The 14,332-nt window shown below is 45.3% G+C and overlaps 1 protein-coding gene across 5 annotated transcripts in view; it reads left to right on the top strand.

The window, feature by feature from the left end:
• LOC137421983 (protein SLC31A2) overlaps nucleotides 1–14,332 on the top strand; it is a 33,104-nt gene that overhangs the window by 562 nt on the left and 18,210 nt on the right. Inside the window, exons 1-2 of one of the 5 annotated variants that reach the window (XM_068108623.2) lie at nucleotides 344–525; nucleotides 6,017–6,083. In XM_068108623.2, the coding sequence (XP_067964724.2) occupies nucleotides 523–525; nucleotides 6,017–6,083 (70 nt within the window). In that variant the 5' untranslated portion in view covers nucleotides 344–522. Of the gene's footprint in view, nucleotides 1–343; nucleotides 526–1,112; nucleotides 1,405–6,016; nucleotides 6,084–14,332 lie in introns of those variants that run through there. The other 4 variants (XM_068108624.2, XM_068108625.2, XM_068108621.2 and 1 more) reach the window with 4 other exon arrangements.

Genomic DNA, 14,332 nt, shown 5'->3' with positions numbered 1-14,332 from the left:
CTAAATTGTATGGCATGTGAAAGCATCAGAATTTAAATGAAAATAGGAATATTTTAATTTATCTGAATCATAGTTATATAAAAGCAATATTTCAATTGTATCTGCTCGACACACACCGTCATTTACACCCAGACTTGGCATTTAATATGGAATATTTTTTTTGTGGGGGTGAACTTACTTTTCAAGGTGACTTCGAACCAAAAGTTCATTGGAATTATGTTGAAATTATTCTAGATTTTGTTAATGTGACCTTTAACAGAAACAAAAACCACATTTGACATTTCGAAACAAATAAATTGATCCTTGAAAGTGATGTAAACTGATATCGAACTCGATTCATGGACAGTACTGTGTTAAACTTCTGTACGTTTTCCAGAAGTATCTCTTTATTTTGCACATTAGCCAAAAAATTTTTTTCAGGAGCAGGTAAGAGGAAGCGGAACGGTGCCCCCTCGCGGGGACGGGATCCCGACCGGGCGAGATTGAGCCATCGGGCCGGGGACCGCAAGGTGCCGCGCCGAGATGGTGCGTGGAATCTCGACCCGACCAACTTATGACTAAACTTGGTGGTTGAGTTGATTGGGCGATAAAAACAAGCCGATTAGATTTTGGTTTAGGTACGAATCCAGATACGGCCTATCACTATCAGTGGGATACAAAACATAAACTGTTCAGCCTGTTGCTGGTAACAGGTATGTTCTCTACCTTGTGCCCTTCTAGTTGCGACTTGTTTTGGTTACGAAAGAACATGTAGTTTATATTGAGGTGTTACAGCGATTAAAATTGGTCAATATACCGTTTAACGCATGCATACTGCTCTTTGAATGCGTGCCCCCAATATTTTTGGATGGGGAATGACTTGAGAGATGGTGGTGAACTGTTGTCTTGACCCGGTGGGAAGAATGAGATTGAAGAGATTGTGGAAGGTGATTCCACAGATAGGGGGAAAGAGGAATAAATGAGTGGAGGTGAGCAGTGGTTCTGGATTTAAGCAGCTTCACTGGGTGGTTGCATGCATCATGGAGAAGGCAGAGTACAAAACATGATAGTGATAGAGGGCAGAGAGGTAAAATACCAGAAATGAGGCTGAAGAAGACAGAGACCACTGATCTGTCAGTGATGGGCCCATTGGCTCAGCTTCATTGTGAGAGATTCCAATGGTCTTGAATGTTTTGGATTCCACGGCATCAAGCTGAGCAAGATGTGAGGCTGGGAAACCAGCCCAGAGGGGAGAGCAGTTCTCCAATAAGCTGCGGAAGAAAGCCTTGAAGGTGGATGGGAGCTCAGGTGTGCCAAGGAAGGACTTTTCATGACGGAGGATACCCACCCAGATGCCCCAGGAGGCCAACTTTGAAATGTGGCTTGCGCAACTGGATCCGACGAATTACCCAAATGTACCCAAATGTAAGTGAATTTACCCAAATGAAAGCACAATGTACCCAAATGTAAGTCGTACTATGTAAAGGAAGGTTATTTTATGCAGTAAAACGTTACGGTGTGCTTCTTGATGTTCAAGAAAACGAATGCGAACAGAATTTTACAATTTTACCGGCCCGATTGGTGGCAGCCATTTTAGTCCAGGGGGGACATTGCTCGGTATACATCTGCAGGATTAATGAATCCGTGCTGAAGCGACCAAGGTGGCGGTAAGTTTACCCACATAGGTTGATCCAAGACATTTATGAAGTATAAATATTGTTACGGATCGCGGTTTAGATGTTATGATGGGCCGAGCAGATGGTCCACCGCTACCTAACAGTTCCCCCGATTCTTCCCCAACTCACCCGATTCCACCCGACGTTGACCAAATCGCGCTATGCTAAATCAATGATGGGAAAGGACACAACGACTGGGATAAATGAAACGACGCAAGGGGTACAGTTCTCAAGACCTCCGGAGGAGGATATAATTAGTGGTGGAGAAATGGGGTAGATTACAAGGTAGAGTGAGGTAAAAGACACAGAAGAGATAGGCACTTAGATACAATCTTATCTATCCCAGACAGACCACAGACAAACGGAACAAGGCTGACTTACACAGGGATTGATGGCAGGGAAGGACAGGTAGGTTGATAGCACAAGGTGCACCTTGGCTCGGGGACAGGATCAAGCACGGTCCAAAAGATGCAGGGAGGCCTCACAGCGCTCGGAGGTGGCATCTTTCTTTCTCCAAGCTCAGCGCGCATCTGACGTCACCTCCCTCTTCCTGCGCATGCTCAGCGGGGAGTCACACGCCCTCGGCTGGTTGGCTCCGCCCCAGATGGGACCGGTCCGCCGCTTCCATTGGGTGCGGGGGTTACCGGGCTCCGCCCTTGACGAGGAGCTGACGGGGAGCCCCTATTTGGTAACCCCGTCGAGCACATGTTCGATGGCGGCTCGTTGGAAAGGCCTGGTGCCCTCCCAACACCTCCTACCAACCAAGCCGGAGTGAGGACGCGCACTCCCCGCGGCTGTTGTTGTTGGTGTTGTTGTTGCTGAACCGTGAGGAAGAGCTGCGGGGAGGTATTGGGAGGTCCTAAACTTCCTAACGGTGCCATACAATCACATTCTGGTGCAACGAAGAGTCAGAATTAATGGAAACGAGTCCTTAACTGACATAGACTAAGAATAACTAGCAAGATGTCCTATAGTTGTCTTACATGAGATGCGGTGAACCTGGGTGCGACATTTAATGGGGGAAATAGGGGGAGGTCGGGTCTACAGAGTGTTGTTTACAGAAAATGGGACTAGGGAATGGGGGATTGGGGATAGTTGGGAAGTATTGAGGAAATAGGGGAATATTTACAAGCGGATATGGATGGATGCAAATCCCATATCCGCAACAATATTTTATCAAAGTAACACCCTACTTTCTTATTATTTGTATCAGAATGATGTGGAATATTTATAGTGGGGCAACTTAGCATAACAATTGTGCATTTTGTGAGGAAAGCACCAAATTTGGCACACTAGTAGACTATCATATTATGAAAAGATCTGGATATTGGGCCATCTCAGATTCAGAGATTTGATTTTTGCAAGATTTCGATTCGATTGGGATCGAAGAGAACACCTTCTTCGTCTTCTGTACAGTGAAGTTGCCAGCCCTGAATTATCTGGCTACATCTGGGTGCTTCATTGGGAGTGCAACCATGTCCCTCAGGTGAACATGGACCCACCTGGCATAGTGTGTGTGGTCTAAGGCATGGAACCATGGGACCAGTTCCGTCAGGGCATCAAGGTACATCGTGAATGAAGCCTGCCACAGAGAATGCACATAGACCAGTACCAACATCTCTAGTTCCAGCACAGTTGCCCAGTACTGAAAGTTGGGAATGTCTTCTCTCTGGTGACACCAGTCTTCGAACTCAGGCAGGTCTTCTGCATCATCAGCATATGTCATACAGTGGCGTTCATACGCACGGTGTTGCAGGATGTGCAGTGCCGCTGCAGTGATTTGATGAGCTCTTCTTGTGCGGGTGACGTGGGCAGCTCGCAGGAAGGAGTCGGCCGTCCCTGGCGTTGCAATCTCAGCTTGCAAATCTGCAAAATCTGCAAATCTTGCAAAAATCAAATCTCTGAATCTGAGATGGCCCAACATCCAGATCTTTCATAATATGATAGTCTACTAGTGTGCCAAATTTGGTGCTTTCCTCACAAAATGCACAATTGTTATGCTATATTTAGCTTAGCTGCCGGACTATTACTCAAATGAAAATTCTCAAAAATGACGATTTACCCAAATTTACCTAACCCTAACCCTAACCCTAACAACAACTAACCCTAACCCTAACCCTAACAACAACTAACCCTAACCCTAACAACAACTAACCCTAACCCTAACCCTAACCCTAACAACAACTAACCCAAACCCTAACCCTAACCCTAACCCTAACAACAACTAACCCTAACCCTAACCCTAACAACAACTAACCCTAACCCTAACCCTAACAACAACTAACCCTAACCCTAACAACAACTATAATCTGGTGCAGAAAAACATGCACATTGCCCTATGGGCCTGACTGTGCACACCCAACTATTTGCCATTAAGCTGCTGACTCCACCCTTTTGCAGAACAGTACATCCTCTACTTCGGAGAGGCAGGATCTGTTGTGGAATCGGTACTTGCATGTCTCTTCTATTTCGCATACACCTGCCCCTCTCTGCCCTTTTAGCATCTTTTTTGATACTGGTTTAAAAAAAAATTCTGAAGCAGAATTTGAAAAGCATTGGATTGCTCATCCATTATTAAGGAATGCAAGATGGGTTTGTACCAGGCTTTTATGTCTTTATTTATTTTTGCTGCTTCGTAATCTTTTGCTTCCCATTCCTTTCATTCAACTACTATTTTGCGATGTATCTTTACATTTTGTCCACTTGTTCTCCTTTGCCCTGCTTTTTCTGTCTGTCAACTTGTTGCACTCTCTCATCTGTTTGCAATAATAGCACGAGTTCCCTTACAAGGATTTTTGGTGCAGGAGGAGACCATTGGGTGTATCTAGGCATAAGGAAGAACCCTATTGAAAATTGGGTCGCCACGTCAAAATCCAAGATGGCCACCGCCATGTATGTCTGAACCTTGTGAGCTGAATATCTTGAAAAATAAGCGAAGTACCTACTTCTAATCTGGTGTGTGGGTGTATCTAGGCATAAGGAAGAACGCTATTGAAAATTGGGTCGCCACGTCAGAATCCAAGATGGCCGCCACCATATATATGTCTGAACCTTGTGAGCGAAATATCTTGAAAAATAAGCGAAGTACCAACTTCTAATCTGGTGTGTGGCTATATCTAGGCATAAGGAAGAACGATATTGAAAATTGGGTCGCCACGTCAAAATCCAAGATGGCCGGCTCCATGTATGTCTGAACCTTGTGAGCGAAATATCATATCATAGCATGTTTTCTGCGTCTTCCACTTTGTCAACTCACATCACTTCCCCGACGGGGGACCTTGGCATAACGCTTGTTTATAAAGAAAAATCAGGTTGAAATATATTGTTGACACTTCCAAAAACCTCCAGTTTAGCAGTACTTGGACAAAATATGGGCAAAAGGACCTGAATGCAATATTATGCCATCTCGGCCGATCAACTTTGCCGCTCGCGTTCTCAGCGTTGGTGAATATCGAGATTGAGCCAAAATTGCAACTCGTAGGACATACAAAGAAATAGTTGAAAATACCCTTCCCTTGTCCTCTTCCCATGTGTTTTTTTTCTTTCTCAAGACTGGGCTGGGTAAGGTGTTCTATGAACTCTCTAGTTGTACCCCGTCGCACCGTGGAGCGAAAGGGGGACTATGGTTTTCCCCTCTGTCCGTGTGTCCTTCCGTGCGTGCGAGCGTGCGTGCGTGTGTACATGCATGCATGCGTGCGTGCATAAGCGAAGGACCGCATTCGAATTTGGTGTGTGGGTGCAACCCACGTCAAAATCCAAGATGGCCGCCGCCATGTATATCTGATGCCATGTATGTCTCAACCTTGTGAGTGGAATATCTTGAAAAATAAGCAAAGTACCAACTTCTAATCTGGTGTGTGGGTGTATCTAGGCATAAGGAAGAACGCTATTGAAAATTGGGTCACCACGTCAAAATCCAAGATGGCCGCCTCCATGCATGTCTGAACCTTGTGAGCGAAATATCATATCATAGCATGTTTTCTGCGTCTTCCACTTTGTCAACTCACATCACTTCCTCGGCGGGGGACGTAGGCGTAACGCTTGTTACCTTTCCCACCGAAGCTAGGTGGGGGTTATGTTTTCCTTTCTGCTTGTCTGTCTGTGAGCAGGATATCACAAATGGTTGTGGACTGTTTCGGCTAAAACTTGGTGGTGAGGTTGGGTGTGTGACAACGACGAAATGATTTTATTTTGGTGATGACCCGAATACTAGAATTTTCAAAGTAATTCTTCCCTATTGAGAAATAGGGCCAAAAACGTGTCGTTCTAGTTGCAAATGGTTTAATTGCATAAAAATATGTATTCCATTCCTCATATCTTGTATGTGTTAATTATTATATTTCTGCTCCTCTCTTCCTCAGATGTTCTTTCATTTCAGCTGTAAAGCCACCCTGCTATTCAAACAATGGCACGTCACATCTTGTGCAGGTACAGCAGTAATGGGCTTTCATATTCTAGCTTTTTCACACCGAGTTTGTTTTTGAAGTGGTTTCTTAGAGGAGCTTGTACATGTATCACATGCAGACTCATGGGAGGATAGAGTCGTACACTTTTTCAGGGATCACAAGGGCAACAGACAATATAAAAATCAACACAGTATTTGCGATTTTAACTTTTCATTCCATCTAGAGTGCCTTCCGAAAATATTTGCACCCCTTGACCTTTTTCACATTTTGTTGTGTTATGGCCTGAATTTAAAATGGATTAAATATATCTATATATTTTTTGCATACAAAGTCCAGGCTCGTGTAAGAGCTAACACATAAAACAAAAACATAAACAGACACAAAAAACATATGTGAGAGAGAGAGAGAGAGAGAGAGAGAGAGAGAGAGAGAGAGAGACAGAGACAGAGACAGAGACAGAGACAGAGACAGAGACAGAGACAGAGACAGAGACAGAGACGGACACAGGCACGGCATACAGGCTACAGTGGAGAACAGGGACGTCGGTTGATCTGTGGAAGGGAGAGGGCTGAGGGGGAAATGTCAATGATTAAATTACATAAATAACGTGATGGTTAAATGTCTTTCCATGGGGAGTTTGGAGCAGTAGGCCTGCAATAGACCACAAGACCCAGGGAATCAGATTAAGTGGGGGGTGGAAACTTGGATCGGTTGAGGTGAGGGAAATTATTTGGAATAAGAGATAAATAAAGAAGAAAACGTCATGTGGAGCACGATACTTGCAAAATCCAATCCCTCACTCCCCCCCCCCCCCTCCAAAACCCCCCCCATAAAAAAGGTTGCCATTGATCCATAAAATTGTCCATTTCATCAAGATTTAAATTGACGATCTTGATCAAAGCTCGGGTCGATAGGATGAAAATTGATGATTTTTCAAATGAAAATGGATGATTTTAGAAGTTTGACCTTGAGTTGACCTTTGACCCTTTGACCTCAAAAATAGTTGGTTTTCCAATTTATTGACTATGTGCAAATACTGTTCAATTCTCAAGTCAATCGGTTGAAAAGTGGCGATTTTAGAAATTTGACCTCCATATGACCTTAGATCTTTGACTTCAAAATCAATAGGCTTCTCAATTGTGACGACCTCTACAACTTGGTGAAGTTTCATGACAATCGGTTTAGAATTGTGACCTGTCGGTGAGTGACAGACAGACAGACAGACAAACAGACATAATAACAAACGCAACTGACCAATATACTGTACTTGAAAAATCTTCGATTTTGCAAGTAATAAATCGATGCTTCAAAAATTAACAACAATCCCAAAGGAGCAATGTTCAATTCATTTTTGGAGCAGTGCTCAAGGAGCAATGCTCAAGTCAACATTTTAAAGCTCACGTCTGGTATATGTGTTTCTGTTTTGATGCAATCATTAGTAAGACAAAAGTATGCTTAAAATGGAAAGGCCAAGGGAAGCACACAGGCTACAGTGGAGCAACAGACAATCTTAAGATTGAGATTAATTCGGCGTTCAAAATGATGTCGGAACAGGGAATTTGTTGGCACTCTTGAGGCAGTTTTTGCTCATCATATATTCACTCAGGTGTCATGAAAGCTATGTAGCGAAAATGAAAGTGGCCTAAAATTGGTGCCAGTTTGGTATTTATATTCTGCTAAACACGACTACATCAGGCTTATACATTGTTTCTGGAAAGCAACGTCTGTCTAGCCAGGGAGTGATGTTTCTGATTCAATAAGCAAAGCAAATATTCAACAGCATGTTTGTAATAGCACCTGGGCCCGACAACACAACCAAAACGTAGAAAGAGCTCCGAGACTATACGCGGCTTTCAAAATGGCGTATGAATGCTAACAAAGCCTTTTGCGCATGTGCTGTGGGTGTGTGTTCAGTGACTTGTTTCTGCTTTATAGGGCACTTTTAACTTGCCATTTCTAGTGTGAAACCATTAATTCAAATAGTCTTTTTAACATAATTTTCAGCATTTAAACAAAGGAGAGGCAAATTCAAGGTGGTTAACCATAATTGTTGAGTTCCTGGATGCAAATCGGACTCGTAAAATATCATAAATGTGAGAAAGAGCAATCAAAGATGACAGAGCCTCGCCAGGACTTGTTTTGTGTGGTTTGGTAGTACATATTTTATAGACGTACTCAAATTTTAATTGGACATACTTTGTAGAGATACTCGGTTGAAAAAAGATAACGTGTAAAATTGTAGTCTATGTTGTGTTACGGAGTCCTCTACAATCTCCTGGTCTCGGTAACCTCCGAACCCCGGGAGGAACCCCGGCAGAAAAATATATTACCCTGTGTTGAAAATCAATAGTGAAACCACACCAATGATTATAAATGAACAAACTTGTATTATAAATCACACACAGGTAATATGGTACAGCAAATGGCCATTAAGAGTGCACTCTATATATATCTTATATAAAGTCAAGTGACTCACTGCTCTGCCAGCAAATGAATGGACACTCCTCAATGTCTCTATGACTTTTCCCAAGGCGAATGGGATTCGCTCCAGCGGTCGATGGAACGAAATCCGGTCGAAGCCCGAATCTCGCTCTCCAGTCGATATCCGAAGCGTGTCCAGTGGGCAAGGGTGCTCTTCCCGCCAAACTGCACAACGGCGCCCTCCAGAGGCGCACCTTCACCGCTCTCTCAGCAAACCGCAACGTAATTGGAGACGAAGCGGTCTCACCCACTCATCCCCGACAGACGGTAGGATGTTGGGGGTGAAGATGACACGAAGCAAACGCTCACCGGTGTCCGAAGCACGAGGTTCAAAATGGCTGACGGCTCTGGCTTGAGCCGATGCGACGAGGCAAGGATTCGTCGGAATCTCAGCGCCCCAAATCTGTCTACGCAGATTTCTCCACTCCAGCGAATATTCTTATCGCAGGATGTCCCTTCCAGGAACTCAAAATCCCCTCGCGGCTGTCGGCAAACCTGGCTCGTTATGGAGCGCTGACGTCGCCGTCCTCTCCGACTTTGCGCGTGCTGCTTCTTCCTCTTCACCTCATTGTCTTCTCCTTCGGTTTCCTGTTTCACTTACAGTTATCCTTTTTAACTTTTGATAACTGTTCGTGAATAATAAACCTTGTGAAACTAATAATAATACATAATATCAGAAACATGTCCAGTGGGTGAAAACCACAATAACGGAAGTCACGAATCCGTAACACTTCCCCTCCACAAGAAAGAAAGTTTGAACACAGCGAAAACTTTCTTTGCATGCAAACTTTTTTTTAAAACGAGAGTAAATTCACAATCCAAATCATCAATTCCCATGGGCAACAATTATCAACATCTCAAAAAATAAAGCAACAAAATTTCCCACAACCCACAGAGATTTCCAAAGTTAATTCACTCTGGACAAAGCATCAGCAACGACATGGTCCCTGCCCTTTACGTGCTCAATTTCCTGTTGCACTCCTGCAAAGCCAAACTCCATCTCATCACCCTCTGATTTTTACTTTCAGTTTCTTGTGAATGAAGGTTAAGGGGTGGTGATCAAAAAATCCAAGGCCAGCAAATCTATAGCACTTTTCCCGGGAGGCCGAGCTGAAGGCCAGGTTCCATGGTGGTTGGGTGGTGAGGCCTGGAAGTATTCCGTACATGGACGCCTTTAGGAACATGGAGTTCACGATTAGTCCGTGCAGGAACGTTTACTACATGGACGCCTTTAGGAACGTGGCGTTCACGGTTAATCCGTGTTGGAAAGTTCACTACATGGACGCCTTTATGAACGTGGCGTTCACGGTTAATCCGTGTAGGAATTTTTGCTCGGCTGCTCCGCAGCATTCAGTGCTTCAACTCTTTCTAACTTTCGTAATAATCCCGGTTGGACCGCTTGTCCCTGTGGTCACGGGAATAGCGGTCTCCTTCTCGGCCGCTACCCTGATAATCATTCTTTCGGGAGATGCCGTAACTCTGGGAGCCTCCATGGTAATATCGGCTGCGTCCACCACCAAAAGTACCGCCAAGTTGTCCTCTTCTGTAGACCCCTAGGCGCCTACGAAATGCCTTTCCTACGGTTATGGTCCGACCCTCCAACTTCTTGCTATTCAGATCCTTTTCTGCATCTCTGGCATCCTTTGAGTTTTCAAACGTGACAAAGCCAAACCCTCTTGGCTTTTGTGTCTCCCTGTCTTTTATCAGCGCTACTTCCAAAAGCGGTCCATATTTGCTGAAGGCAGACTCCAGAACATATTCCTTTGTTTTGAAGTTCAGTCCACCTACAAATAACTTGCTAACTTTGTCACCATCCCTAACTGGTGTGGTGTTATTTTCCCTACTGGGCTTTTTAACAACCATCGGGTTACCATAAACTTGACCACCGGCCAAATCATTCCCGATAACAACAGATACTCCCTCTACAGGAAGAGTGGTTTGTAAACCTACGGTGACCGGTCCTGACACCACATCGGACTCCAACTGAATGGCATGAAGTCGAGCTCTAACACAGCCACCAATCCCCTGTAAACGAACACTATCACCAGTTGCTGTCTCCTCTGACAATGGCAAGATGCCTTCAAGCATTAAAGATTGATGTGCTCCGGTGTCCCTCAATATGGCGAGGATCACGCAATTTGAGATCACGGCGAGGTCACGTCTTTTCTAAGCTGCTCCATGCGCTCACGCTTTCGAAGCTAAGTGATATTTCTCAATTGTTTTTGTCGAGACTGTATCTATCTTTCGGTGTATGTACCTATAGCGTATCTTTTGGAAAATTTTCGGTGCTAATTTTTCGTACATGTATACACAATCGTCGGTTAATGGTATCGAGTATTCTGCGGCCTAGTACTCGTAGGCTTAGACTACCGTACCGTCTCCGACCTTGTGGTTTGTTTTTCTCTCAGCGATTCGTCGAATGCGCTGAAATTATTTTCGTTCTCTGTTTCATACCAGTCGTTCACCCCGTACCTCCTTGTTTAATATCTGTACTCACAAAACAAACAAAAAAAACCCAAAATTTTTTTTTCCTTCCCAGGTCTTATTCGTTTATTTGTTGTTCTTTTTGTTCGTTCGTTCTTCGTTCGCGATCACGCAGTTAGAAATGTATAATCTCTCCCCTGAACAACTATTTTCTCTCATATATTATAACACCCTTTTCTTCTTTTCCTACAAAAGGATGCTTTCGTCTTGCTCACCAAATCTATTCATTCCAAAAAATATATATAATACCATCTCTTACAGTTCCTCCTTTCTACATTCCATAAACTATCCAGAACTCCATCCCTCCTCCAGTGTCCTCAAACGTATTTTTGACTCGAAGGTCTCAAACTCATTTTGCAAAAAATGTTCGTTTCCCATGAATCGTACACTTTTCAAAATCCAATCTCACCCCTCCCCTCCAAATCCTCCCCATCACCCATCCCTTTCAAATCTCCCCCCTTGCCCCTTCCCTCCCCTCCCTCATAAACTCCTCCCACACCCCTCCCCTCTGAGACTCTCCCTCGCTCCTCCCCTCCTAGACTCCCCTCTCACCCCTCCTCCTCAAAGCATCCTCCCTGCTTCTTCCTCCTTCCAACTTTCACCTTCATCTCCCCAAACCTTCTGCCTTGCTCTTCCCCCTCCTCAAATAACACCTCACTGTGCCTCACCCAATCTCCATCAAACCTTTTGTCCGCCCCATTCTTCCCTTTCTCCAAGCTATTCTGAAATCTCTGACACACCTTCAACAGCTCTCCCTACCTCTTCCTCCTCTTCCACATCTTACCCTACCCCTCCCCCCCCCCTGTTCTGGACCCGATGCTCCCCCTTCCTCTTCATTAACGGTATGGACCTCAAACATCCGGGGCCTTCGCTCAAACTTGACTGACCTCTCCATACAGGTTGCTTCTGACAAACCAGATGTGATCTGCTTAACAGAAACTTTCCTCCTTCATGATGTCTCTGATGCCTTGGTATCTCTCCCAGGTTACTCCCTCCTCCGGTATGATAGACCTGAGCCTCGTCCTGGAGGTGGGGTTGCTATCTTTATAAAAAACTCTCTTCCTCACTCGCCCTCCACTGCCCTCTCTCCACCTCACCCCCAGGAATACCTTTGGCTACGGCTTCCCCTTCGCTCCCACCTTTTGTTCATATGTGTGTTGTACCGTCCACCAAACAGCGATGACTCCATCTACATCTCGCTGTCTGATAATATGGACCAACTTCTATCTACCCATCCCAACTCTCTCTTCCTCATATGTGGTGATTTCAATTGTTACCATGCCAGTTGGCTGGGAGTGGGTACCTCTCTCACCAGCCATGGCTCTTCAGCAAAGGACTTCTGCGACTCACTGGGACTGACACAATCTGTCAATTTCCCGACCCGGATCTCAGTCAACGGAGCATCTTCTCTTCTGGATTTGGTTATGACAAACTTCCCTGAAAATGTCTGCTGCTCTTCTTCTGCTCCAATCGGCTCATCTGATCATGTGCTTGTCAAAGTGGACATCTCTCTGACCATTCTCAGAGAGCCTCCTCAGCGTCGACGAGTCTGGCATTTCACTCAGGCCAACTGGCACGGTCTTCAAGCAGCCATCAATCATCTGGACTGGTCTCCCATCTCTACCGCCTCTGACATCAACTCATCCTGGGAATTCTTTCAAAGTAAATTGCTCTCTCTCATGCACAGATTTATACCATCTCGTCTTCAGTTGTCATACCCTTCCTCCCGTCCATGGTACACGGAATCTTGTGGTGAGGCTGTTGCCCTGAAACAACTTGCTTTCGTCTCCTGGAAAGCAAATCCAACGGAAGGAAATCTCATTTCCTTTCACAAAGCCCGAAACAAGTGTGTGTCCACCCTCAGGAGAGCCAGGAAACAATATCTCACCATTCTCAAGACCGAACTCTCTTATCTGTCTCCCTCTTCCAAATCCTGGTGGCGTCTGGTCAAATCTGTTTCTGGTGTTTGTTCCCCCTCCATCCCCTCCCTCACCTCAAACGGCTTAACGGCTGACTCCGCACGTGAAAAAGCTGAATGCCTCAACTCTGTGTTTGCCTCTAAATCTTGTGCCCCAAACCCATCCCTCTCTGTACCCACCGTACCCAGTCGTACCCAGCTGCTCCTGGACTCTGTGTCCTTTCCTCCTGACAAGGTGGAAAAGTTTCTGTCAACCCTCGACTCTGATTCTGCAACTGGTCCTGACGGCATCAGCCCACGGGTCCTAAAATCATGTTCTTCTGCTCTTTCACTCCCTCTTTCTGTTCTCTTCACCCTCTCTTTTGCTCAATGTCATCTGCCATCTGCTTGGAAATCAGCCAACATCACCGCTTTGCACAAAAAAGGTGCAAAAACAGATCCCAGCAACTACAGACCAATCAGCCTTCTCCCAATTATCAGCAAAGTCATGGAATCCATCATTGCTTCAGATATTAAATCTTTCCTCTTCTCCAATGGCTTGATCTCTGATCATCAATTTGGTTTCAGACTTGGTCACTCTACTCTGGACATGCTGCTTCTGCTTTCTCAACAATGGATGGAGGTCCTCAACGCCAAACAGGAAATTAGAGCAGTCTCCCTTGACATTTCACGTGCCTTCGATACGGTCTGGCACCCTGCTCTGCTCTCCAAACTCTCCTCCTTTGGTATCCATGGAAATCTCCACGCATGGCTGGCGGACTTCCTCTCTGGTCGTAGTCAACGTGTGGCCCTGAATGGGTTTCTCTCATCGCCTCTTCCTGTTCAGGCTGGAGTTCCCCAAGGTAGTGTTCTGGGCCCTGTGCTTTTTCTGGTCTTCATCAATGATCTCTCTGACTCTCTTGAAAATCCTCTCTATCTCTTTGCTGACGACTCTACTCTCTGTCGCTCCATTCCTCATCCCTCAGATCGGCAGTCTGCAGCCTCCTCACTCTCTGCAGACCTGGACAAAATCACAGACTGGTCAAACAAGTGGAACATGTCTTTCAATCCTGACAAATCTCACACTCTTACAATGTCTCTCCGAAAGGACCGACTGGACAACCCTCCCATCTACTTTCTCAACAATCCTCTCCAAGAAGTTCTGTCGCTCAAGCTTTTGGGTCTCACTATCTGCCATGATCTTTCTTGGGAAAACCACATTTCCAAGCTGGCCTCCAAAGCCAGTCGCCGACTGGGCATCCTCCGTCGTGCGAAGTCCTTCCTTGGCACACCTGAGCTCCTCACCACATACAAGGCTTTCATCCGCAGCTCAATGGAATACTGTTCCCCCCTCTGGGCTGGTGCTCCTGCCTCACACCTTGCTCGGCTTCACGCTGTTGAGGCCAAAG

The sequence above is a fragment of the Myxine glutinosa genome, chromosome 2, assembly GCF_964187855.1.
Source record: "Myxine glutinosa chromosome 2, kmMyxGlut1.1, whole genome shotgun sequence".
In the NCBI taxonomy this organism is placed as follows: Eukaryota; Metazoa; Chordata; class Myxini; order Myxiniformes; family Myxinidae; genus Myxine; species Myxine glutinosa.
This window is presented reverse-complemented; position numbering and strand designations above follow the sequence as displayed.